The 22,893-nt window shown below is 39.6% G+C and overlaps 4 protein-coding genes across 7 annotated transcripts; 3 read left to right on the top strand and 1 right to left on the bottom strand.

Annotated features, from left to right (window-relative positions):
• Positions 1–3,899: 3,899 nt before the first annotated feature.
• akap12a (A kinase (PRKA) anchor protein 12a) lies at positions 3,900–14,473 on the top strand. The gene is made up of 4 exons (XM_085391916.1): positions 3,900–4,171; positions 5,890–5,989; positions 6,147–13,040; positions 13,120–14,473. Exons 1-3 carry the CDS (start codon positions 4,064–4,066, stop codon positions 13,010–13,012), a joined length of 7,074 nt encoding a protein of 2,357 aa, XP_085248042.1. The 5' UTR covers positions 3,900–4,063; the 3' UTR covers positions 13,013–13,040; positions 13,120–14,473.
• A 139-nt stretch (positions 14,474–14,612) lies between these two features.
• Positions 14,613–19,050, bottom strand: rmnd1 (required for meiotic nuclear division 1 homolog). 4 transcript variants are annotated; one of them, XM_085391921.1, is made up of 12 exons: positions 18,978–19,043; positions 18,213–18,636; positions 18,020–18,125; positions 17,866–17,941; positions 16,490–16,529; positions 16,291–16,391; positions 16,103–16,209; positions 15,948–16,012; positions 15,758–15,834; positions 15,463–15,583; positions 15,257–15,373; positions 14,613–15,133 (listed from the first exon to the last, which is right to left on the bottom strand). In XM_085391921.1, the coding sequence occupies exons 2-12, from the start codon at positions 18,606–18,608 to the stop codon at positions 15,101–15,103; spliced, it is 1,239 nt and encodes a 412-aa protein (XP_085248047.1). In that variant the 5' UTR covers positions 18,609–18,636; positions 18,978–19,043; the 3' UTR covers positions 14,613–15,100. The 4 variants fall into 4 exon arrangements, with proteins under 4 accessions (XP_085248047.1, XP_085248044.1, XP_085248046.1 ...); XM_085391918.1 differs by having other exon boundaries at positions 18,213–18,639; positions 18,925–19,033; XM_085391920.1 differs by having other exon boundaries at positions 18,925–19,024.
• A 508-nt stretch (positions 19,051–19,558) lies between these two features.
• LOC146646679 (coiled-coil domain-containing protein 170-like) lies at positions 19,559–21,976 on the top strand. Its single transcript, XM_085392125.1, has 6 exons — positions 19,559–19,635; positions 19,789–19,962; positions 20,165–20,446; positions 20,944–21,144; positions 21,235–21,408; positions 21,560–21,976. The coding sequence occupies exons 1-6, from the start codon at positions 19,618–19,620 to the stop codon at positions 21,857–21,859; spliced, it is 1,149 nt and encodes a 382-aa protein (XP_085248251.1). The 5' UTR covers positions 19,559–19,617; the 3' UTR covers positions 21,860–21,976.
• A 102-nt stretch (positions 21,977–22,078) lies between these two features.
• LOC146646680 (uncharacterized) lies at positions 22,079–22,729 on the top strand. Its single transcript, XM_085392126.1, has 2 exons — positions 22,079–22,255; positions 22,438–22,729. The coding sequence occupies exons 1-2, from the start codon at positions 22,079–22,081 to the stop codon at positions 22,687–22,689; spliced, it is 429 nt and encodes a 142-aa protein (XP_085248252.1). The 3' UTR covers positions 22,690–22,729.
• The last annotated feature ends 164 nt before the right edge of the window (positions 22,730–22,893 follow it).

A 22,893-nucleotide genomic window follows, 5' to 3' on the forward strand; every position in this document is an offset into this window, starting at 1 on the left:
AGAGATTCAGTGTCCAGTAGGCCAATCAGACCAATCAGTCTGGTCCTAATTCTTTTTCAGAAGAGCATTAACAAATTTAATCTTTTTATGAAAGTTAAAATGTGGGGTAAACAAGGCAGGGTTTTTTTTCTTCCTATCTCCAGAATTGGCTGAGACTAATCTGTTTAAAGTCCCACAACAATAAAACCTCACCTCAGTCAAACTAAGCAAACCGTTTAGAGCTGGAATATATTATTTCATGCACTTGTTATAGGTGTAAGTGACTCAGCTGGTTCCTTTAAGGCCTCATTCCCCTTTAGCATGCTCTGTGTCTTGAAATCTATTTTTGCATTAGCTAATGATTTTCATCTTGTTTTATGTCTGCAGTTTCTGGCAGAAACAATTATACCTATGCTATATTGCACTTACAAACATGTTTTGTTTTGAGTGAACAATGCTGCATCTCCAACAAGAGCTGCTCAGCAAACACATACGCTACAGGTTGGTGAGGAAATAAATTGAAATCCTGAATGAGTGGAGTGTATAACAGTATATAACAAAGGCTACTACAGCTTTTCTGAAGACCTTCCTATATATGTTGACCAGACACTTTATTAGGCACAGCTTGCTAACATTAGGTTAGACTTGCTTTTGCCTTCAGAAAGGCCTTAAGTCTTTGTGGCACAAAATCAACAAGATGATAGCATCACACAGTCTTACATCCTTCATGCAATCTTACAACATTGCAAAACTGCTCTATTGGATTGCGATCTGGTGACTGTGGAGGCCACTTAACTGCACTGAACTCAGTGTCACATTCAAAAAAGCAGCTTTTGGTGATCTGAGTGTTGTGACATGGTGTGTTATCCAGCAGGAATCAGCTCTCTGAAGATGTGGTCATTAAGGGATGGACATAATCTGCAACAATATTTAGGTAGACTGTGATGTTTAAACAGTCCTCATTTGGTACTAAGGGGCTCAAAGTGTGCCCAGAAAATGAACCCCACATCATTATAGTCTGAAATGTTGACACAAAATAGGATGAATCTATCCTGTTCTAGGGTGACAAGAGTGGCACCTGGTGTGGTCTTCTGCTGCTGTAGACCATCTGCTTCAGGGTTTGTTGTGATTCCGAGATGCTCTTCTGGATACCTTGGGTGTTACGACTGGTTATTTGAGTTACGGTTGCCTTTCTAGCAGTCTGTTCAGTCTTCTCTGACATCTGCTATCAACATGACATTTTCTCCAAGAGAACTGCTGCTCGTTGGATAGTTTCTCTTTTTTGGACCCATTCTGCTTTTGTGGGAAAGCAGAAGATTATTTCAGTTTCTGAAATACTCAGACCAGTCTGTCTGGCACCATCAAGCACAGTCATTTAAATCACATTTGTCCTTTTTCTGATGCCCAGTTTGAACTACAGCAGGTCATCGTGACCATGTCTACATGCCTAAATACACGGAGTTGGTGTTGGCTATGTGATTGGCTGCTTAGATACTTACAGGTGTTCCTAAGAAAGTGAGCAGTGATTAGGGTGTGTTTTATTTATAGTTGCCTAAAATTCTGAGTTTGGCCTTACTCATTACTTTGGCATCTAAGTAAAAAATTGCCATGACCATCATAAAGCATATGTAATACTGAAGAAAAAAAAAAAAGCTATGGAACAAAGACACCCCCCCCCCCCCCCGCCCGCCAAAAACAAAACAAAAACAAAACTAAACAAACAAAAAAATCATCTACCACATTTTCTTGCCTAAACTGGCATTATCATGTAAGCCCAAACACTGCAGTGCTAGTGCTCATAAAAGAAGTTTCAGCAAAACGCTTTAATGAAAGAAATGCAGCTTAACAGATAAACACATTATTAGTTTATCTTTTATTTTTTCACAGTCAGAAGTCAGACTGCAAGGGGTCAAGCTTTTGAAGCAGCCTTTTCTAAAACGAATCTTGTATTTTAGGCAGACTGTTGTGTGTTTGTCTGCCCTGCTCATGATATTCTGCCCACACGCCTCAGTTTAAACACCAAATCGAATTAAGTCTGTTTTGCTCAAGAGGTACATTTGACCAGTCAGCTGATTTTCATTTTCAAGAAAACTTTTTTGCCAGCTTTAAAATATTTGATCGTTTCCATACACTCTGCTGTTATGAAATATTGTTTGTGTTGGACTGGTAACAGATCAGCTGATCAACACTAAATACCAAAAAAGAAACCCTCAGAATGACATGTTGTGCATTCAGAGGTGCTCTTATGCATACTATAGTTGTAATGAGTGGTTATTTGTCTCCCTATCAGTCCTTCTCTGACCTATAGCATCAACAAGGCATTTACACTCAGAGAACTGACATTCACTGGATATTTTCTATTTTTAGACCATTCTCTTTAAACCCTCAAGATAGTTATACAGGAAAATCTGAGCAGATCAGCAGTTTCTGAAATATTCAGACTAGCCAATTAGTACCAAGAAACATGCCACATTCAGATTTGCTTTAAATACCTTTCTTCCCCCATTTTGATGCTTCAGCAGGTCATCTTGATCAGGCCTACATTGATTGGCTGATAAATATTTCATTTTACAAGCAATTAACATGTGTTCCTAATAAAGTGGTTTGTGGAGTGAACAGTAATTAACCTCAATATGAAAGCACTTTTAAAGTAGATTTGCTTTGCTATGGCTTTTTTTTTTTGTTTGTTTTATGGAGAAATGTCGTATAATTGTTGAACAATTTCTCCATGCAGTCTTCAAAGTGGGCACTCAATTTTACTGTTTTTAAGATTCTGACTTAATAACAGTAATAATGGGTTGAAGTTTTAAAATGTGGTCATGCTAACAATCATGTTAATATGTTTGGGGGTTTTTTTAGCATTAGCATGCAGCAGTTTATATATACTGTGTTTATATAAGGCTGGCAATTTGCTATTTAAATGTCCACTTCTTCCCATTCTCTAAAAGATGTTTTAGTAGTACATCTGCCCATTTTAATGTTATTAAATAAGTTATTAAGACATACATTTGTTTCCCCCAGAACACTTCCCACTTATTATAAATTAATTTAAAAAATGTTATACATAAAGAGGATTGTTCTAATTATAAGGATGTAGGATTTAACATGCTGTCCAAAAAGCATCTCCCTAGAAGTATTTGCAGGGCCGCTGATGTGATGGCAACTTTAGCAACAGGCAGGTTGTGACATTTTCCCCAGACACTGACCCACAATGTCCAGCCGCAACTTCACTTTTGACTCTCATGGGCCTATATGACATTTGTTATAATGAAACCTGTCTGCTTATTTGTCAGACTGAATGTGCCCTACAGTTTTTGATACATAAAATGATTGCAAACTTGTTCAACATGTATTCTTTTCATTGTACAGGTAATTTTACTAATTTAGGCAATTAAGTAATTGGAGGAATACTATAACTATTATATATATATATAATAGCCAGCCAGTAGTTCATTTTAACTATTTTTAACTGTTAACCATTTCTATAAAGATTTAAATAGTTGTTGTTTTTTTAAAGAACATTCTTGGTTTCAAAATTCTTAGGTTTTGGGTTTTTGGTTTTTTTTGTTATTGGGTTGTTGTTGTTTTTTTTATAATAAAACTAGTTATAAAATCCACTTTCCGAATAACCAAAGTGTTAAACAGCAACAGACTTTCTTATTTAATGCGGCATGCATTTGCAGCATCTGTTTCCGATGAAAATATCCTTTAAATCTTTAACATAGCCACTCGTTGTTCAGTGCATCTGCGGGCTAGTGCATCCTCACCAGTGCAGGTTTATGCTTGTTGCTGGGACATTCTCTTCAGTAATCTGAGAGCAGGCTGTTTTCTCTGCAGTTCTTTTTTTTTCAATGCAGAGAGAGGCGGGCCGAGCCGGGCCGGGTCAGCTGGCTCATATGGCTTCATGTGATTCTGCAGGGAGGTGTTAATCTAAGAGGAAAGAGTTTTTCCAGCATCCAGACTACACCATTTGAGAGCTGACCGGCTTCCGTGGCTCAGCTGAGCTACCGGCCTGTTTTTCTTGTGGGATATCCGTTTCACTCGTGTGGCTCATTCCGGATAGCGACGCGCTGCAGTTCAGATAATGGGAGACACTCAGTCTGCGCAACGTGCGGACAAGAAGGATGCAGAGGAGGAGGAGGAGAGCGCAAAAGTGAATGATGTTCAAACTGTGCAGGATACTGAAGACAAGGTAACATATCCCAAGAGCCCCAAATTCTTCCTTTATGGCTGTATTAACTTTGCAACAAGGATTTAGCCTGTCCTCTTTTCCAATCAGTGGTTTTCATTTGATTCATTATGGTGACAGAGAACAAACAGTAGGCGCTTTGAAAGATTAAAAAAATGCTGAGGCTGGATTTTGTTGTTGTTGTCAGGACGGTGCACACGCTGCATGCCAACACATCAATTAACGTCAGAATAAAAGGAAAGTCCTTGTCCCTTCAAAGCGGATGAGTGCATCCAGCAATACTGGGACACTGACGAGCAATGTGATTATTTTTAAGCTTTTCTGTAACAGGAAGCATTATTGATTGCTTTATATATTGTGCTGGGTGCACAACAGCCTAGTGTCATTTCTCCTTAGACATAAAGACAAAGAAAATAAAAGGGGAAAAAGTCTTATATGTGATGCATTTCATATGTATATATGTCCCACATTGACTGAAACTCTTTTTGGCCCCATTTTCCTTATACAGCAAGATTTGCAAAATTGGAAAAAGAATAATAATTGTAAATCATAGCCTGAGTCTTACAACACAAAACTTAAACCATTTACTGTAAAAGTTGTTGTTGTTGTTAAATGGATTGTGTGCAGTGCCTCATGTTGCAATTGTGAGTAAATTTAATGGCCCTTGACTGCTGGCTTTTGGCTCTTGAGGCTACCTGATAACTTACATAGTATTACTCTTCTGAATAGTCGTTTTTCACTATTTCATTGATGGCGCAGAGGTTTTCATTTACTGTAGATGAAAGAGGAAACAGCATGGAGGAATGATGACCTTTCATTCTTGGAGTGAACCAAATAAAGCCCATGGGAGAGATGGAATTTCTCCCCTGCTGGACTAAGCAGAAAACAACATTGATTATTAGTGTACAACATTATAACAGCTCATGCCGATGAGGATGTCAATTAGCACTGTCCTGTAAGAATCAGTAGAGAAATTGATGCTTTTTCTTGGCGATGTTGTGTTGATTTGATGCTATATTCGAGCATGCTGATTGTTATTAAGGTGGAGACATGACACTGCTGGAAGAAATCATGTGCTTAAGCTTGGAAGTGGGCTGTTAAAAAGAAAGAAAAAACACTAATCCCAATAAGTTGTATTTAAATTGTGATAATGGGAGTTGATGATGATTATGGCCTTTAACTATCTAAAACTAGGTTGTTTTGCCTTCAGTTGTTATTATTTTCGGGCTCTTGGAGAGCTCGGATAGTCAGTTTAAATTCAGTTTAAATTAGATAAAGCACTTAAAATAAGGCAACATTATAACATGAGTAAAAAGATAAGCAAAACTCTGTACATCTAATAAATTGGTTTAAAAAGTTGAAAAATAAGCTTAACTTGGAAATAATATTACCGTCTGATGTATTTACAGTTGTTTATTTAGGTTTCTTCGGCACACTATTGGGTGCAGTTAAGTTTCTTATTCCCTAAACCCTGCTCAGACATTCCCAACTAATCTGACTCATGGATTTAGGATTGGAAAAATCAGGAGCGTTGACTCTAAGGCTGCCACAAAACCTAGCCAATAGTAACTGGTCTATACTGTTTCTATAGGTCTTTGGCATCCCTGTTAATTACAGATGGAAATTCTTCAGAGGTTCAAACTAGACTTGTTAAATTTTTTTCGTGCCATGCACACATGAGCAGAGATTTATTGTACATTCAGTTTTGTGCTTTTTTTCAGCCTCTCAAAACCAATGGGCAGATCTCTGAGATAAATGGAAAAGCAGACAGCTCTATAGCAGCACTCAATGGTCACTGCAAAGACGAGATTTCTGCAGAGGGTGGGTATTCATAATTTGTGTATTTCTGCCAGCATGGTTTCAATAGAAGCGCAAGTTGTTGGGTTCTAAGTGAAAGAATCTGTTAGCACACTAGGCCGATTTTTCAAAAGTATTTTAATGATTAATTTAATTGTTGATTTAACTATCCTTTCCTCAGACAAAGATGTTGCAAAGACAGAAAAGTCCCCTAAAGAAGAAAAAACTCCAGTGGAAAGTGTTGACATCAATGCAAAGACATCACCAGATGAAGCTGATGCAAATGAAGTTGAAAAAGTAGAAATTATCGAAATGGAAGAGAAGCAAAATGACATCAATGAAAGTTTTAGAAATTTTTTCAGCAACATTGGTTTGAAATTGACAGTTAAAAAAGGCTCTGGTGAAGAGGCTGAAACAGATGTGCCCGAGGAACTACCAAACATACCAGAGGAGGTCAAAGATAATGCACAAGAGGTCAAAAGTGAAAATGAGGAACAGAGTGTGGATGTAAACACAGCACAGGAAGCAAATGAATATGATTCAACAACATGTCCCAGTCTGACAGATGGAACATCAGAGAATATTGCAGAAAATGCAGACATAAAGAAAACAGAAATCAAAGAGGAAGCTGAGCGTGATAATGATGATGCAAGAACAACTTCACCTGCTGTAAATGAAGATGGACACCAGGATACCACACAGGAACTGCATCCAGCATCACCAATGATTACTGAAGAAAAGGTGGTTGAATCTCCATTAAAAAGGTTTTTTACCACAGGAATCTTTTCTAGTCTACGGAAGAAAAAGAAACTTGCAGAAGATGAGGTGACCGAGAAAGAACTGGTGGATATGGGGGAAAACGAGATTGCTGAAATAGCAGAGCAAGCAGTGGAAGAACAGGATAAGGAGGAGATTACTCTTGATACTGAGGCAGCTACAACTGAGAAAGGACTTGGAGAAGCTAAGATCGTGCCTGCAGTAACCACTCAGGATGATGTTAAACCACCTTCCATGAAGAGATCAGATGGTGAGGGTGAAATACTAAACTCTCAAGAAAAAGAAAAAGTTCAGGCGAGTCCACTGAAGAAGCTAATGTCAGGCTCTAGTTTCAGGAGTCTTTCCAAAAAACAGAAAACAAAGAAATCAAGTGACACAAAGATCACTGACTCTCAAGAACAAGTCTCTGATCAGCTGCTGTCTTCAACAGAGTCAGCTGAAAATCAGAAAGACGAAAGTCCTGCACAGCCCTCTGCCCCGGCAGCAGAAGAAGAGGACAGTGCATGGGCAACCTTCAAAAAACTTCTGACTCCAAAAAAACGTAACAAGACGCCTTCATTGAGCAATGAACAGGCACAAATCTCAGGTTCAGTAGATGAGGCTAAACCAAGTGAAGGGGGGGAAATATCAGATCACAGCACAGAAGAAGGGAAAAAAAGGAAAGACTCATCTGTGTCATGGGAAGCTGTTTTGTGTGGATCTGGAAGGAGAAAAAGCCGAAAATCATCAGACTCAGAAGAAGAAACACCCCCAAATAGCAAGCAAGACAGTGGACTTAAACAAGGTGCAGAATCACCACTAGAAAGATCTAACGAGGCCCAAGAAATTAAAGAAGGAAGTCCTCCAGAGAGTGATGGGGAGTCAACATGGAAATCATTTAAAAAACTTGTCACCCCCAAAACAAAAGCTAAGGATCTGGATGAAAGCAAAGATATCATTCCTTCTGACAATGATGTTACTCAAGCTGAGTCCACATTTTCTATTAAGAATCTCCTACCTGGAAGAAAAAAGAGAAAGCCTGCTGAAACGCTAGAACAAGTATCTTTAGATGAAGCTGACAAGGAAGCTTCAGGTGATGAAGACTCTGAGACTCCAGCTGTGATTCCACTGTCAGAGTTTGCAGATGAAATGGGAGAAACCAAGGCAGATGTAGAAAGTTACATACCAGAAGTAACAGACAATGAAGTCCAGCAGGACTCCACTCCACCTTGTGATAGTCTTCCACTCGAAACACAAACGTCCCAAGACAATGAGGAAGCTTTAGAAAATGAGGTTCCTAAAACACTGGCTACACCTGCTCCAGTTGAAGAACCAGATGACCTTACAGAATCAATCAGTAAACACCAACAACTCAGTGATATTCCAGAGGAGGGAGTACTTACAGAGACCATGGCCACTCCGGCTTCAGGCATTGAGGAAGCAGCAAGAGATGACACAATAGCAGAGGACCTGGTAGAGATCACATCTGAAGCCATAACAGCTCCAGAGCCTGCTGATGTTACTGTGACAGATGAAACTGAGATGATCTCTGCAGTTTCCCAGTTATCAGACTCTTCAAAAACATCTGGTAATGCAACACCTGTCCCAGCTGAATACAGTGTCAACAACACAGAGTTGTTGCTAGAACAAGTTGCTGAAACCATCTCTGTAAGCACACATGTAGTCCCAGTGACTTTAGAGGAGCCAAGTTCAGAAAGAATAGTTAGTTCTGTCTCGCCTCAATCACTTGAAACATTTGAAAAAGAACAGCCGAAAATCCTGGAAATACACAAAGGATCAGATGAAACAGTGGTAAACGCAGAGCTAAATGCTGAACCAATTGATGCAATTAATGAAGTTGAGGCAACAGCCCAAACAGAGAGCATACCTGATGTTAACAAAGCTGTTTCAACAGAGATTGTATCTGAGATTGTATCTGAGGAGATTGACAATGCAGAAGTCACTGAAGATGAAGTTCATGAGGTCAGTGTTACACAGGTGCAAGAAAGCATGAAAGAATTAGAAGTTACTGATGACAGCCAACATGTGCCAGAATGCATTTCTGAAGAAAAGGAAGAGTTACCTCAGGAGACATTACCTGAAAGTGATGAAGTTGCTCCAGATAAAGGTTCTCTAGTTGTGGCAGATCAAGTAGAAGAAGATGCCTCAAAAACTGAGGCTCAAGAAGCAGAGTCAGCTCTTTTTGTGGCTGATGAAACTAAAGATGGAAGCATCGAGCAAGAAGCCCAAAGTTTGTTCTCCATGGGGGATCAGATCAATCAAAATATTACTGAGCAAAGTCAAATTGAAGCTGAACCTTCTGTGGTGGTGGATGAGTTGGAAGCACTGGAAAATGTAGAAAAAGATGTAAAAGCTTCAGAAGAGGATACTGTTCAGTCACTTGAAGACGAAGCACCACACTTAGATGACATACCAGCAACAGAAATAGTTACAGACGATTCCAAGCAGACAGAGCATCTTGCTGAAGTGACTGTTGAGCCAGAAGATAGACACAAACAGACTGAAGCTCCAAAAACAGAGGATGATGAAGTGAAAGATGTAGTGGAAGTTGAGCAAAAAGCCACAGCAACTGCAGAAGAGGACAAAGTTCAATCACCTGAAGAAGAAGCACCGGCCTCAGAAGATGTTCCACCAGCAGAAAGTATATTTGAATCCAAACCGATAGGAGAGCATCTCACTGAAGATGAAGTTTCCATTGAGCCAGAAACTAAAGAGACACAGTCTGAAATTTTTGAAGTTACAGAAGTGCCAGAAGGTATTCAAGCCACAGCATTACAATCAGAAGAGGATAGTATTCAAGAAGAAATACAGCGCTCACAGGACATTCAGTCTGCTGAACCAGTAACAGATGAATCCAAACATACAGGGGAACATCTCATTGAAGTGACCGATGAGCCAGAAACTAAAGAGCGACAGTCTGAAGTTTCTGAAGTTACAGAGGTGCCAGAAGATGTTGAAGCCATAACATTTGGATCAAAAGAGGACAACATTCAAGAAGAAATACAACCCTCACAGGACATTCAGCCTGCTGAACCAGTAACAGATGAAAACAAACAGACATCAGAGCATCTCACTGAAGGTGAAGTTTCTAATGAGCCAGAAACTAAAGAGCCACAGTCTGAGGTTTCCGAAGTTACAGAGGTGTCAGAAGGCGTTCAAGCCACAACATTGGAATCAAAAGAGGACAGTGTTCGAACAGAAATACAACCTTCAGAGGACATTCGGTCTGCTGAACTAATAACGGGTGAATGTAAAGAGTTAGCAGAGAATCTCATTGAAGTGACTGATGAGATTAAAAAAAAAGAACCACAGCCTGAAGTTTCCAAAGTTCCAGAGGTACCAAAACTTCTTCAAGCCACATCACTGCATTCAAAAGAAGATAGTGTTCAAACAGAAATACAACCTTCAGAGGACATTCAGTCTTCTGAACCAGTAACAGATGAAAACAAACAGACAACACAACATCACACTGAAGTGGCCGATGAGATTCAAAACAAAGAATCACAGCCTGAAGTTCCAGAAAAGGTAGAAGCTGTACAAGCAGCCATATTAGATTTAGAAGAGGGGAGTGGTCAGTCATGGGAGAAAGAAGTAATATCAGAGGATGTTCCACATGCAGAAAAAGATCAGCCCCAAGAGGCTAAAATGTTACCAATCACTGAAGATAAAGGTGAAGCACTGGATGATTCCATAACCAAGGATGTTCAAGAACCAGCAGTGTTACAAGTGGTACAAGTCGTCACATTAGATTCAGAGGAAGGTCAACCTCAAGGAACTGAAGATGAGGTGATATCCAAGGATATGGGGGCAATGGAAACAGTTACAGGTGAACCCAAGCAGAAAGCAGTTGACCTAATGGAACCAGAAGCATCACTGCCTGATGCAGAAAACAATGTTCCTGCAACTGACCGTGAAGCATCCAAGTCTGCAAATGCAGTTGCATCAAGTGTTGAGGTGTTTAGCACTCAGGAGCTTGAAACTGAAGCATTGCTAGAAGATGTTCCGAAACCAGACACTGACCGCATTACAGATGAAACTGAGAAAAAACAACCAGGCCAGGATTTAGAAATAAACAAAGATCAGAAAACCGAAAGCATTCCACAAAATGATCAAGCTGAACACGAAGATAGAAAAGGTGACGCTTTGGAAGAAATGGTACCAGCTGCTTATGTGCCTTCTGCAGAACAAGAAGAAGAACAAGCAAGTAATGATCAGGTCCATTGTGAGACTTGTGTTGACAGTGCTGAAGCTTCAGAAGAACCCAAATATGACGAGGATGTTAGTACAGCCCAAGTAAGTGTTGATGGAGAAAAAGCTGGTGAACTTCAAGGCACTGAGGTAATCACTGCTGCCACTGAGCACGCTGTAGTGATGCAAGTAATAACATGTAATCTAAAAGATGTTTCAGCAGTAATACCTGATGTTTTGATTGAGGAAACAACTGAGATTCGAGAACACTTGATAGAAAGAAAAGCAAGTGTGATGGAGGTAAAGGACACTTTTGAGAGCACAACACCATTAGAGAAGAACAATGTCATTAACACAGCAGAAGAAGGCAGTGTGGTTGTTATGATGCATGTTCCATCACTAGAGTTTGACGACAATCACAGATTCCAAGTGCAAGTGGTGGATGTTGATATCAATTCAGCAGAGAATATTGTCAACACAATGATTGAGGTAGGGGTTACAGAAGCCAAAGAAGTTATTGATGTTTGTCATGAAACTCTTGAAAAAGTAGAAAATCTATCTGCCTCTACTGCAATCGAAGAGGAAGTGAATAACGAGGAAAACAATCGAACTGTTCAAGAAGTTATTCAATATGTAAAGGGGAATTTACCAGGGCCCACTCCTGAATCTGTGCCAGATAAGTTGGAACAAGAAGTTATAAAACAACCAGATATTAGCGAGACAGTTCAAAGTGCACCAAGTGAACCAGAGGATGAAAAAATGATGGACAGTTCTGGGGAGCTCATAGAAGAAGAGGATGAAGGACATGGGATCCCAGCTGAGCAGAAAGAGTCTGAGGATCAATTGCGAATTTCTGATTTAGGTTTAGATATCTCTACCCATGATCACACAGAGGATCTGGAAGAAACTCAAGGTGAGCGGCAAAAATCAGAGGTATGTGTGACAGCGGAGGATGCAACATCTGAAGAATTAGCTAAGAAGAAAGATGGCGATACCACCACAGAAGCACAAAAACTACAAAGTACACAAAGCCAGATTGTTACACCAAATAACACAGGATTAGTAGCCCCCCAGAACACGGGTATGATCTCGTCAATAGGTAATGTAGAGTCTCCTTCAAGCCTGTCCTTAGAATTCAAACTTAACATACAGTTTGGGCAGCTAAAGGCACCAGCATCCCCACCACCTTCTGCAGAACCTGTGAAACAGCTTAATGTGTCCGAAGTTGCTGTTCAGGCAGTAGAAGCAGTGGAACCTACAAACCTGATAAATGCAATGCAAAGAGCTGAGAGCGAGAAACAAATGGAGCTAATGGAAGTCGCTATTCAGACAACAGAAATCACTGAATCAGAAGCTGTGGTCTCCCATCAGCCTAAACTTCAGGACGTTGCTGTTCAAGAAATGGAAACAACACAACCAGCAGAACAAGCTGAATCAGAGGAACCAATAATCTCCAAAATCCAGGCAGCAGAAACCACCAAACCGCTGAAGCAAATCACAGAGAAAGCAGAAAAATTAGATTTAACTGAAAGAGCTAAGATATCAAAACAGCCAGTACTACAGGCTGTTAGCATCCACACAATAGAAACAATAGAACCAGTGGAACAAATTCAGTCAAAGCAATCGATAATACCAGACATTCAGGCCACACAAACGACAGAACCTGTGATGCAAAAAGAGAAACGAGGCCTGTTGATCAGTCATCCTGCAGTCTTCAAGGCTCGTAGCAAAGAAAAAACAGCAGAGGAGCCCATTAAACAAATAGAGGAGGAAAATGATGACGTGTGGCTGGATGCTGAGGAAGACATTTACACCCAAGAGGAAAAGGGGGCATCCCACATCAAAGTGGAAGAACCCACGGAGCCTCAAGCTGGAAGTGCACATGAGGGAAGAAGGAGGGAAGAAGATCCTGAATCTGAGTTTGAAATGGCACCTGATACCAAGAGTGAGGATGAGGAATATCATCAGAGATTGCATGAAACAGGAGGAATAGGTGAAATTGAGAGTGAAGGTGAAGATTTTGCTGTTGCCCTGGAGTACCCAGTAATCACAACATGTGTCACTCAGGCAGAATGGGATTAACCTAACCCAGCTCAAGTGTTACTAAGTGGTAAGCCACATCTTATTCTGTATATTTTCACAATCAATTTCAATTAAACGTATGCCCTTTTTTGTATTTCTTTTTGTAGGTGGAACAATCAAAAAGTAAAAGGAAGAAAGCTTCATAAAGCCATCAAAGCCTTTTATTTCACATTATGTTGCACCAAAATATTCTGATATTTATTAGCGAAACTAGCCTTAATTGCTAAGATTATCTTATTATTATACAGTATATGACTTAAGAGAGTGTTTTGGAAAGTGTGCATTGAAAAAAAAGGTTAATCTTCTCAGGGGGCTTGAATTGTGATTTTTGAATGATTTTAGAAGTGTGACAATGAGCTATTTTACCACGCAGGGGCCTCAGTAAATTTAACTACCTGTTTGTCATGTAATGCAACTTCATTGCTAATTTTGTCAGGTCTCTCCACTCATAATTCATACATTATTATGCCTAAGTTTTTGAATAGAATGTATATGTCAGTAAGTCAATAAGAATATCATAATATATTTGTTGAATCTTTTCACCTTTTATGGTAAAAAGCTTAAAAAACGTTCAGGTGTTATTCACAGACCACATTAAATCATGATGTATGTTACCAGTTACAGCACATAGAAACACCTTTTTATAAAAATTAGCAAAATGTAGATATTTCCACAACACATTTATTTGCAATTAGTATTTCACTTATGCCACATGATTTAAAAAGTCAGACCTGAACATACTGGGGATATATATATATATATACATATATTATTATTATTATTATTATATGTGATCTTGTACATAATGAATATTTTAGTGATTAGAATTTTTACTGTGAGCAGTTCGAAAATATAAGCATGGTGAGAGCATGGCATGAAGCAAGGTGTGACAGTGTTTAATTTAAAGCTCAACTTAATTAAATACGCAGTTAATCTAATTTTAATCAGCAGTGCCTTAAGCAACCATGTTTACTCAAACTTTTCTGTTCTCCTGTTCTTTAACAGGCTGTTTCTACCACTGAAAAAAATAAAAAGTGGAAATTTTGATTGTCTCAAAATTTCAAGTTAAGCTGAGAATTTGAGATACTAACCCTGAATTTAGACTTAGAGACAGGAAAAAAAAAATCTAAGTGCCAGAAACAAGCCTCCTCACTAAGCTTGATGCCTGAGGCTCAGTAATCAAACTGCAACAGTGAGAGAAATAAGCTTGTGAAAAGGTATTTATGTTAGCTGTATGCTTTTACTTTGAAATCTCATTTCCATTACTGCCTGTTATGGACAATCCTTGCTTGTCTGATGTCACTAATATTGATTTATGTGTATTTATATGTTTTCTGATATATTTACCAGTGTTTAATTAATAAAAACTATTTTATTTGAATAAATTAATACATATAAATTAAAAGTACTTCAGTAATTATTTGTTTACTGCAAAAGAAAAGAAATCTGTTAATAATGTTTAACATCCAAACACAGAAATATTGTATATAAATACTTTATTCCCATCTTTTATAACAGAGTTACAGTTGGTGTTTGGGACTCAGTAAATCTGGATGCATTTCTACATCTCCCCCCCCCCCCCCCCCCCCCCCCTTTCTTTTTTAAATCAGCTGCAAGATCAGTGTCAAGGTGTGGGAGTCCCTGCCTTCCCATGCAAATAAGACCTTTTAAAAATGCATCTTTGACACTGACAAGAAAACATAGATGCTTTCTCATGACGTAAAAAGAAAATTAAGAACATAAAGACAAAAAAAGTCCCAAAACATAAAGGTCAGATCATCACAAAAGATTAAAAATCTTTTTTTGCCTACTTTGATTTTTCTTTGTTTTTTTCACAGTAATAAAGAACAAATGTGTGTAAAATACTGCTCCCGCCCGCAGCCAAGATCCCCAGTAACAATTTGTGAAATTCTTGATTTAAAAATAATTCATGGTTTTCAGAAAGTTGCTGATGTAACACATGAAGAGTAAATACATTCAGCGTGATCTAGGTCCCCTTCATGACTCAGTGCCTTCGCACAGTGCAGCATTCTTCTTTCATAGCTGCTTGTGCCCTTTTTAGAGTTGTTGTAGCTTCAGAGCAGCAATTTAGAAGATCATTTTTGCGAGTTCAAACATAACCTACAAGAGAAACAAATGAGATGCACTCATTATTAAACATCTCCCTGTTTTTTTTAAAGCATGAATAAAGGTTTGTTTTAAAAATGCTGCATTCTTTGAGGCTTCTTGCTTGACCTCTTTTACCTCAATCGTAATCAGGATGACTATCATCCACTCCAACCTCAAGCTGTGCTTCTCACTCAGGTGGCTCCTCATCAAGTCTGTCAGCTGCGTGCAATGTTCCAGCTTCTCATTCACAACCTAAAATGAGATAGATTATGAAGCTACATGGGCAAAAAAAATGATTGAGTGTTAACACAAAGACCCAGCAGCGATAGTTTATCCTTTACATTGACTCTGCGGTTGATGCTGAGGAACTGGCACGTCTTATCGTAGAGTTTTTCTAGGTTTTCTCTGTCCCAGTAGAAATCAGGCGTGAGGAGAAGGTCAGATCTCAGGTTTATACAGTGTCTGTCAAAGCAGAGTGTAAATAAAAATACTAAAGTACGGTAATACTAGAAAAGCAAACAAACAGCAGTTTTTGCATTTAGAAATAACATGTATAATTACACAAAACTCAAGGTGTATTACTTGCTCATAAATAGTGAATACAAAAATAGAAAGGCTGTACTTTCCTGAATTTACCTTAATGTGAAAAGCTCTCCTATCTTCTGCATAACCTCTGCAGAGGACAACTTGACTCTTTTCCCAGACTTGAGTGTCTGGGTGGGAAAGGAAAAAAAAATTAGCATGCTGGCCACGTGCATCTCCTAACACACAAACAACCATTATAAATAATCAATTATTCATTCTTGCTGTTAATTGTCCACTGTACCTCTGGAATTGATTGAATGGACTCTACAAAGTTGTCTAATGCTACCTCCCATATTGCCAACTTCACTGGAAAAGAAAGCAAAGAGAAAAGGTTAGCAGTGTTCACAGGAAACAAATACATTTTTTATGATTCAGACTGGAAATACAGCTTCTCACCAGACAAACAAAGTGCATTTGAAAATGCAAATTTCTCCAAAACAGCTTCCTCTTGATCCATATCGTCACTCAGAATAAAGTTGCCACGCTCAAGCTTTGTATTTCCCCTGAGGTGGAAAAAAGTGTCTGTTTAGAAACGTTACAGAGTCTGAAAGTACTAACAAAACAAAGCTTGAGGCTCATCGTACTCTCCCACAGTGTAGTTAATCTCCTCATTTTCCCAGTGGACTAACGCTACTTCATAAGGCTGGATCTCATGGTGTTCCAGGATTCTCAAAATGTTTTTCATCTGTAAAGACCGAGGGGAAATTACAGAGTTTAACAATAGTATAGTAGAAAAGTGAACTGGAAATTAGATTAACTGCATTAATGGTGATGTTTGCTTACCGTTTTCTCCTCGACATTCCAGAAAACTACTGAGCCTTCTCTAAAAATTTAGAAAGTGGAACAAGTCAGTGTTTAGCCCTTCCTCTCATGTTACAAAACAAACTATCAGTTCAAGGTAATCATGAGGCAAGCAGTCAAACAAAAACTCTAGCTGAACAAAACAACTTTTAAACTTAGAAACTTTAGACTGAGATCAGGCATTATGGGGCCAAAGAAAAAAGCAGCTGTACTAAAGAAGTATTAGTAACTACACTGCTGAAAAATGCTAAAGGAATGCTTGATTGTCAGCGTATAACAAAAAAGTCAGCTAAACTTCAGGGATAGCAACCTGTAAGTTAGAAAGCATAAACTATTAAGACTCAGTTTCACCTGCTCTGGTGCAAATCAAAGGGACAACAGGTGCAGGGGAAGACAACAACAAGACAACCCCCCAAAAAGGGAATGGTTGCCACAGACCGTTTCTATCTCCTTGTCCTTGCTACCACTAGTAACATGAGACACTATCACCATCTCAGCCAGGTTGCACAAATAGTCCAACTCCTCCAGGATGGCAAATCCACACGTGCCATGGCAACAAAGTTTGCGTCTCTCAGCACAATCTCAAGAGTGTGGTGGAGATACCACAGGGAGATACCACAGCAGCAGGACCAGTATCTGCTCCTTTGTGAGAGGAAGAACGGGAGGTGGCCTACAAAACCTCATGTGCATGTTTTAGATCAAACTGTCAGAAACAGACTCCATGAGGGCGGCATGAGGGGCTGACATCCATCAGTGGGACCTGTGTTCACATACCAGCAACATGCAGATCGAATAGCATTCACTAGTGATCAACAAAACCAAAAGGTCCATCAGTGGGGCTGCATTCTCTTTACAGATGAGAGCAAATTCACACTGAGCATATGTGGCAGGTAAGAGTCTGGAGATGCTGTGGCGAACGTTATGCTGCATGCAACATCCAGCATGAATGGTTTAGCAGGAGGTCAGTGATTGTCTGAGGAGGCATATCCTTGGAGGATTACATAGACCTTCACAGCCCTCCCTGACTGCTTAGACACAATGCAGTGGGGCCTGGCCTCACGTGGCAAGAGCATCAACAATTTTAAAAGCCACCACTGATTAGCCTTGTGTAATCCAATCGACAATCTCAGCAATTGCATGTTTAGATTTGTGTGTGCATCTGATGCTGAGAAATAGATCACTGATATAGGCATACAGGCAAACCAAGGTACGCCTGTATCACCGAGTACTGACCAAACCAATTATCAATAATCCTCAAATTAAGCCATATTTTTGACAATGTTTGAACAGAACTGACCTTTCTACAACAAAATAATACCATTGGAGACAAAGTCTAAACCAAAGCGCATCAGCATTACCTGAAGAAGAAGATTTGTGCATTATCATCTGGTTTTGCAGCCATGTCTGTGCTTATCACCAGAACATTCGAGGCATCTGAAAATAAAAACACGACGATCATGAAAGCCATCACTAATAATCTAATGCACAGCTGTATGACCTTTTCACTCATACCTCTGGGCAAATCTATCTCATGGAAGCCGTGGTTTATCAAGTCGTGAGAAAGTGTTGGCAAATGATACTGATCTGCTGTTGCAAAAGCAATGCACTGCATCATATCCTATGGAGACAAACAATTGAATCAACACATAAAACAATACCAGGCGCAGCTAAATAAAACATTTCACTACACTAAAGGGTAAATCACCTTGTCTTCACTGAGGGAAGGCTGGTTGGCTCTGGACGGCTGCTTCGTCCGTGGTCCCTTGGGTGCCCTCTTCCCAGGCACTGTGGCTGGTTTCAAACCTGGTTTCAACACTGACTTTACGAGGTTGGTTGAATACAAACTTGTTTGTCCTCTTGCACAGTTTGAAAGTCTCCCAGGGTCAGTCAAAAACCCACTGCTAAGACTTTTACATCCACTCAAAGCAGGCAAAGAAACATGTCTTTTCTGCTCGTGCTGCTGATGAATATAGTTTAAATGGCAGGTCCTGGAAAAGCTCCACGGAGCACAGTGAGTACTGGCCGAAGTTAAAACGCAGCCTGATCTGCTCCCTGCATGCAGCTGGGCTCCCAGTCTGGACCACAACGTCCGGAGAAGCATCTTCCATTCACACTCACCTACAAATAACCTGCTGCCAAAGGAAAGTGCCTTTAGGTGACTGGAAGCACAGAACTATGTTAAACAAACAGATCAACTTAGCTAATGGACGTATAGTTATATTGTTACACGTTAACTCTAAAGTATAGACAACAACAGGAATCAAAAGTGCATCAGCAAGCAAAACACTCGTATATCCTGCAAACTAATTAGGATAATACATTCAGCAGTACTGCGGCTCCATGCCTGGAGCTAACTTCTGTATACATGCCAGCCGCAGACAATTCAGTGAGTAGAAAACGTCCGTTTCTTCGCTTACCAGGTTAGAAAAAACAAAATACGGTGTTAAATTAATTCACAAATTCCAGCTACCTTCAGTGTTTACAGTCTTGCATACATTCAAAGGCGGCGTGTTTGTTCCTCGTCGCTTGTTTCCTGCTCGAAGTGACGCAATACAAGTAGTCACATTAAGCTCTCAGCTCTGACTTGAAGGTAGAGCGTTTCCATTTTAAGCTGAACTATATTACTTACTAAAACTTCAAAACACAGCAGGAAGTACCTTAAAAATACTCAGTCGTTTATATTTAGACAAACTCGATCAGTTTATGAGTGGAAAATGTCCGGTAAGTGAAGCTCATACTGGGATTGAGCAGAAGGGCTACCTGACAGTCTAAACTCAGGGCTAACGTGGTGCTCATGGAATGACCTTCACATTGTTGCACGTTCAGCGTGACTTTGGATTTTTTTTATGTTACTATATAAATTAAGAAATCAATTTTTCTAAACTAAAATAAACTAAACTAAACTAAACTAAACTAAACTAAACTAAACTAAAATAAAATAAAATAAAATAAAATAAAATTCCACCAACTTGATAAACGAGTTGATGCCTGACAGGCTCAGCTACATCGCCCCCTTCTGACTGAGCCTGTGTTTGCTGTTGCCAGGAGACTTCTTAAAACAGAGGCAACATCTACTTAAAGTTCACTTCTCACCTCTCTTATTTGGAGTTATGGAAAACTCTAACGAGGTAGGCCTTAAAATATTTTAAATGTCTACTGAATTCAGTCATAGCGGAGGAAAAAACTAAATTGATTCCTATGTTGGCAACTTTTAAAAATAGATTTAAAAAAAAACATTTAATAACTATTTAGTACCTTTCTTCAACCTCTGTAATTAACAGTGCAATGAGAAGGAGAGGCTGAAGATGAGGGTTGCTGTTTTAGAAGAGAGTGTGAAGTCCAGTGAGGTGGAGTGCAAAGCCAGCAGAGAGACGGTGCTGAGGCTGGTGGCAGAGCTGGACCAAGAGAGGAGGAAGGCTGCAAGCAGTGTAGCAGCACTTGATTCACTCAAAGTGGTATATACACAACTTAAAAGAGTAGTTACTTTACAGTACAAGATTTCACATGTCTGGACGGCTTAACCCACGAACTAAAGGATTTAGTAGCGTTGTGTAAAAACTACTGACTTCTGTACGAAATTGTTAATTTAAAGATTTTATTACTTTAGGAGTAACTGCTAAAATTGCCCTATTGTTGTGGTGTTTGTATGTCATTTAGGAGCTTGATGGTCTGGCTGTTGGGAGAAGAAGTGTCGAGATGGAGAAGCAGACCCTAACTGAAAGACTTGAGGCCAGTAAGAGAGTAATAGAGGCAGCCAGGCGAGAGTCACACTGTCTGGAGAACCAGGTGGAGGAGCTTGAAAGAAGGATCCAAGAAGCTGAGAGCAAGCTGCAGGCATTCTTGGAAACGTTGGTCGGCCTCCTGGAGAAGAGGTGTGAGGACGTCATCCTGCCCACGGAGAGAGATGTTCTACAGACACTGGATAACCTCTGCAATAAGGTGAGGAACGTTGGGATTTCCAACAAAAAATGCTTAAAAGCTGCTTTAAAGCTAAATTTGTTCTCCAAGGTGCAAATGTGGCTCCAGCCAAACAACACATTTGCTGACAATTATAAATCACATTGTATTTTAGCTATTAGGATTACTTTTTGTTAATCGCTATATGTCATGAATGATCAGTTACTTGTGTAAAATGAAACATACTGGTTGATTTTTTTTTTACCAATAAGCATGCAGGTAGCACTTTAATCTCAATACTTGCAATACAGCTAAATATTTTTTTTATTTTAATTTGCAGACTAATAACTACATCGACTGGATAACTCTGTAAAGTAGAAGAATACGTCCCAAAGCACAGCAATTGATGCAGTTACTTGTATCTTTATGTTAACTCTTCCTGTTCCATCTGTCAAGGACTTAGTCCAGCTGTAAGATAAAAAGGAGTGTGCACACAATAGTTTATGTTACCACACATTTTCACTATGCTGGTCTTTCAGAGCTTGCCAGAGGTGGAAATGAGGCTGTGTTGTGTTTCTGAAAAGCTGAATGAGCAGACAGAGCTTCATCACATTGCACAACAGAGGGCTCAGCTTGCAGAGCAGCAAGTCCAAGACCTGAGGGGAAGACTGCAATGTCTGGAGGCCGAACTGCTGACAGCAGACATGCATTGTGACCGATTGCAACACAGCAAACAGGATGTGAGTAAAGTCATGTGACTAAGCATATAAGTTACAGATACAGGTTGGTATAGCGACACATTCCTATGATTTGTCTCTTTTTTTTAACAGTATGAGGAATTCTTGGAGCAGCTGTCCAAGACGATGAAGGTTGAGGACTTTGACATTGATCTTGACTTCAAAATGAAGCTAAAATTCATTCTGTCACGTGCCGAACAACTTGTTAGACAAGAGGGAACTGCTTTAGTTGAGAGTAAAAGTCTGACTTACAGCTTACAACGGAAGGTAGTTTTTTTGTTTGTTTTTTGTTTTTATCATTCACAAGTTTATACAAGTGGAGAGTGGTGCTGAACAAGCAGATAATTTACCTCTAAATGCACAAATGCAGCTTAAAAAAATGTATACAGTTGATTTAAAATATTCCCATTCCCTGTAGTTGAAATCACAGAAGGAACAAATAGAGAGCAAAGGACTCCACATCCAACTACTGAGGAAAAAGGTTTCAGAGCTGGAGGAGGAGAAGAAGACCCGATCAGCATTGGCTGCGGAACAAAATGATGCACAACTGCAGGCTGCGAGGCTGCAGAAAAAACTGGAGTGTCTTCAAAGTGAACTGAAAGCAACCAAACTTTCCAACACTGAGCTCAAGGCCCAGCTCTCCCATACCAGCGAGCTCAAGGTAGAGGGGAGAAGGGTTTGGGCCCAAATTCACTCCAGGGGGATTTTCACTTCATAATGTTTTGTGTATTTGTGTTAATTTTGGGGCATGGGTTGGTGGGTCATTGAATCATATGCATATGCAATCAATGCATGCTTTCAAAGTATCAGAGTATCTTAGATTAATAATTTGACATAATTAAATAAAGTCACTCTTGTTTTACTAAAACCCGACGCTCACTCGAGTCTCTGCTGTGCCTAAAATGCCAAGCTGAAAGTCGCGCAACAGACTCAGACCATGCAGGAGCAGAAAAAGAAGCTGAATCTGGTGGCGGATGAGAAGGCAAAGGTGGAGAAAAAGCTGAGCGCAGTTAGCTCAGACCTGCAAAGCCAAGAGAAGAAGACAAGAGACGACCTACAGGAACTCCTCACCCTCAGACAGAGCCTTGCTCAGCTGTCTGAGAGGCAGAGAGAGGTAAGAGTCAAACGACAAATAGGAAAACTTGTTTACCATGCTTTCATCCACATCTCATGACCTTGCACAGCAGATGTTTGTTAGCGGTCATAGAGCTCATTTAATGTTGTTTGTTAATATAAATAAAGGAAAGGTCACAAGATTTCTGAAAACTTTTGAACCAGGTAAGTTTCTTTTTTCAGTTGGTGGATTTCCGCATGCTGGTTTCTCAAACGTTGGGCCTGGATGCCACAGCGTTGGCTCTTCCAAATTATGAAATCATCAAATTACTTGAAACCCTTCTTCATGGCCATTGTCACCGTCACCACCTTCATCATCATGTTAACATACCCCGGCACTACTCGACTCACCAGAGACCTCACCTGCAACAAGTCCAAGAACTATCCGATGGCTCCAACCTGGATGTTACCACCTGCAGATCTCACGAAACTTAAAATGTATTCACTCCATTCATACCAAAAATAAGTTGAAATGTTGAGAAATAGTAGAGATATTAATTACTTTTGAAACATAAAATAACAATTTAAAAGTTTTCTTTTATATTTGTGTTTTCATGGGAAGATCAATATAAGTATGATGCACAAAGGGTGAAATATTAAAAATGCTAACTCACAAATAAAATGACAACTTTTAGAATG

The sequence above is a fragment of the Rhamphochromis longiceps genome, linkage group LG19 (genome assembly GCF_057381845.1).
Source record: "Rhamphochromis longiceps isolate RC_006_pf linkage group LG19, R_longiceps_female_GT1.1, whole genome shotgun sequence".
Taxonomy (NCBI): Eukaryota; Metazoa; Chordata; class Actinopteri; order Cichliformes; family Cichlidae; genus Rhamphochromis; species Rhamphochromis longiceps.

Excerpts from the sequence above, each read along its gene's own strand:
- LOC146646680 (XM_085392126.1), top strand. The coding sequence starts at position 22,079 with ATGCAGGAGCAGAAAAAGAAGCTGAATCTGGTGGCGGATGAGAAGGCA. Across the intron at positions 22,256-22,437 it reads TGTCTGAGAGGCAGAGAGAG|TTGGTGGATTTCCGCATGCT; the intron begins GTAAGAGTCAAA and ends TTCTTTTTTCAG.
- LOC146646679 (XM_085392125.1), top strand. Across the intron at positions 19,963-20,164 it reads CACTTGATTCACTCAAAGTG|GAGCTTGATGGTCTGGCTGT; the intron begins GTATATACACAA and ends TATGTCATTTAG. Across the intron at positions 21,409-21,559 it reads CTTACAGCTTACAACGGAAG|TTGAAATCACAGAAGGAACA; the intron begins GTAGTTTTTTTG and ends CATTCCCTGTAG.
- akap12a (XM_085391916.1), top strand. The coding sequence starts at position 4,064 with ATGGGAGACACTCAGTCTGCGCAACGTGCGGACAAGAAGGATGCAGAG. Across the intron at positions 4,172-5,889 it reads TGCAGGATACTGAAGACAAG|CCTCTCAAAACCAATGGGCA; the intron begins GTAACATATCCC and ends GCTTTTTTTCAG. Across the intron at positions 5,990-6,146 it reads AGACGAGATTTCTGCAGAGG|ACAAAGATGTTGCAAAGACA; the intron begins GTGGGTATTCAT and ends TCCTTTCCTCAG.
- rmnd1 (XM_085391921.1), bottom strand. The coding sequence starts at position 18,608 with ATGCTTCTCCGGACGTTGTGGTCCAGACTGGGAGCCCAGCTGCATGCA. Across the intron at positions 15,835-15,947 it reads CCATTCAATCAATTCCAGAG|ACACTCAAGTCTGGGAAAAG; the intron begins GTACAGTGGACA and ends TTTCCCACCCAG. Across the intron at positions 15,134-15,256 it reads TCATCCTGATTACGATTGAG|GTTATGTTTGAACTCGCAAA; the intron begins GTAAAAGAGGTC and ends TTTCTCTTGTAG.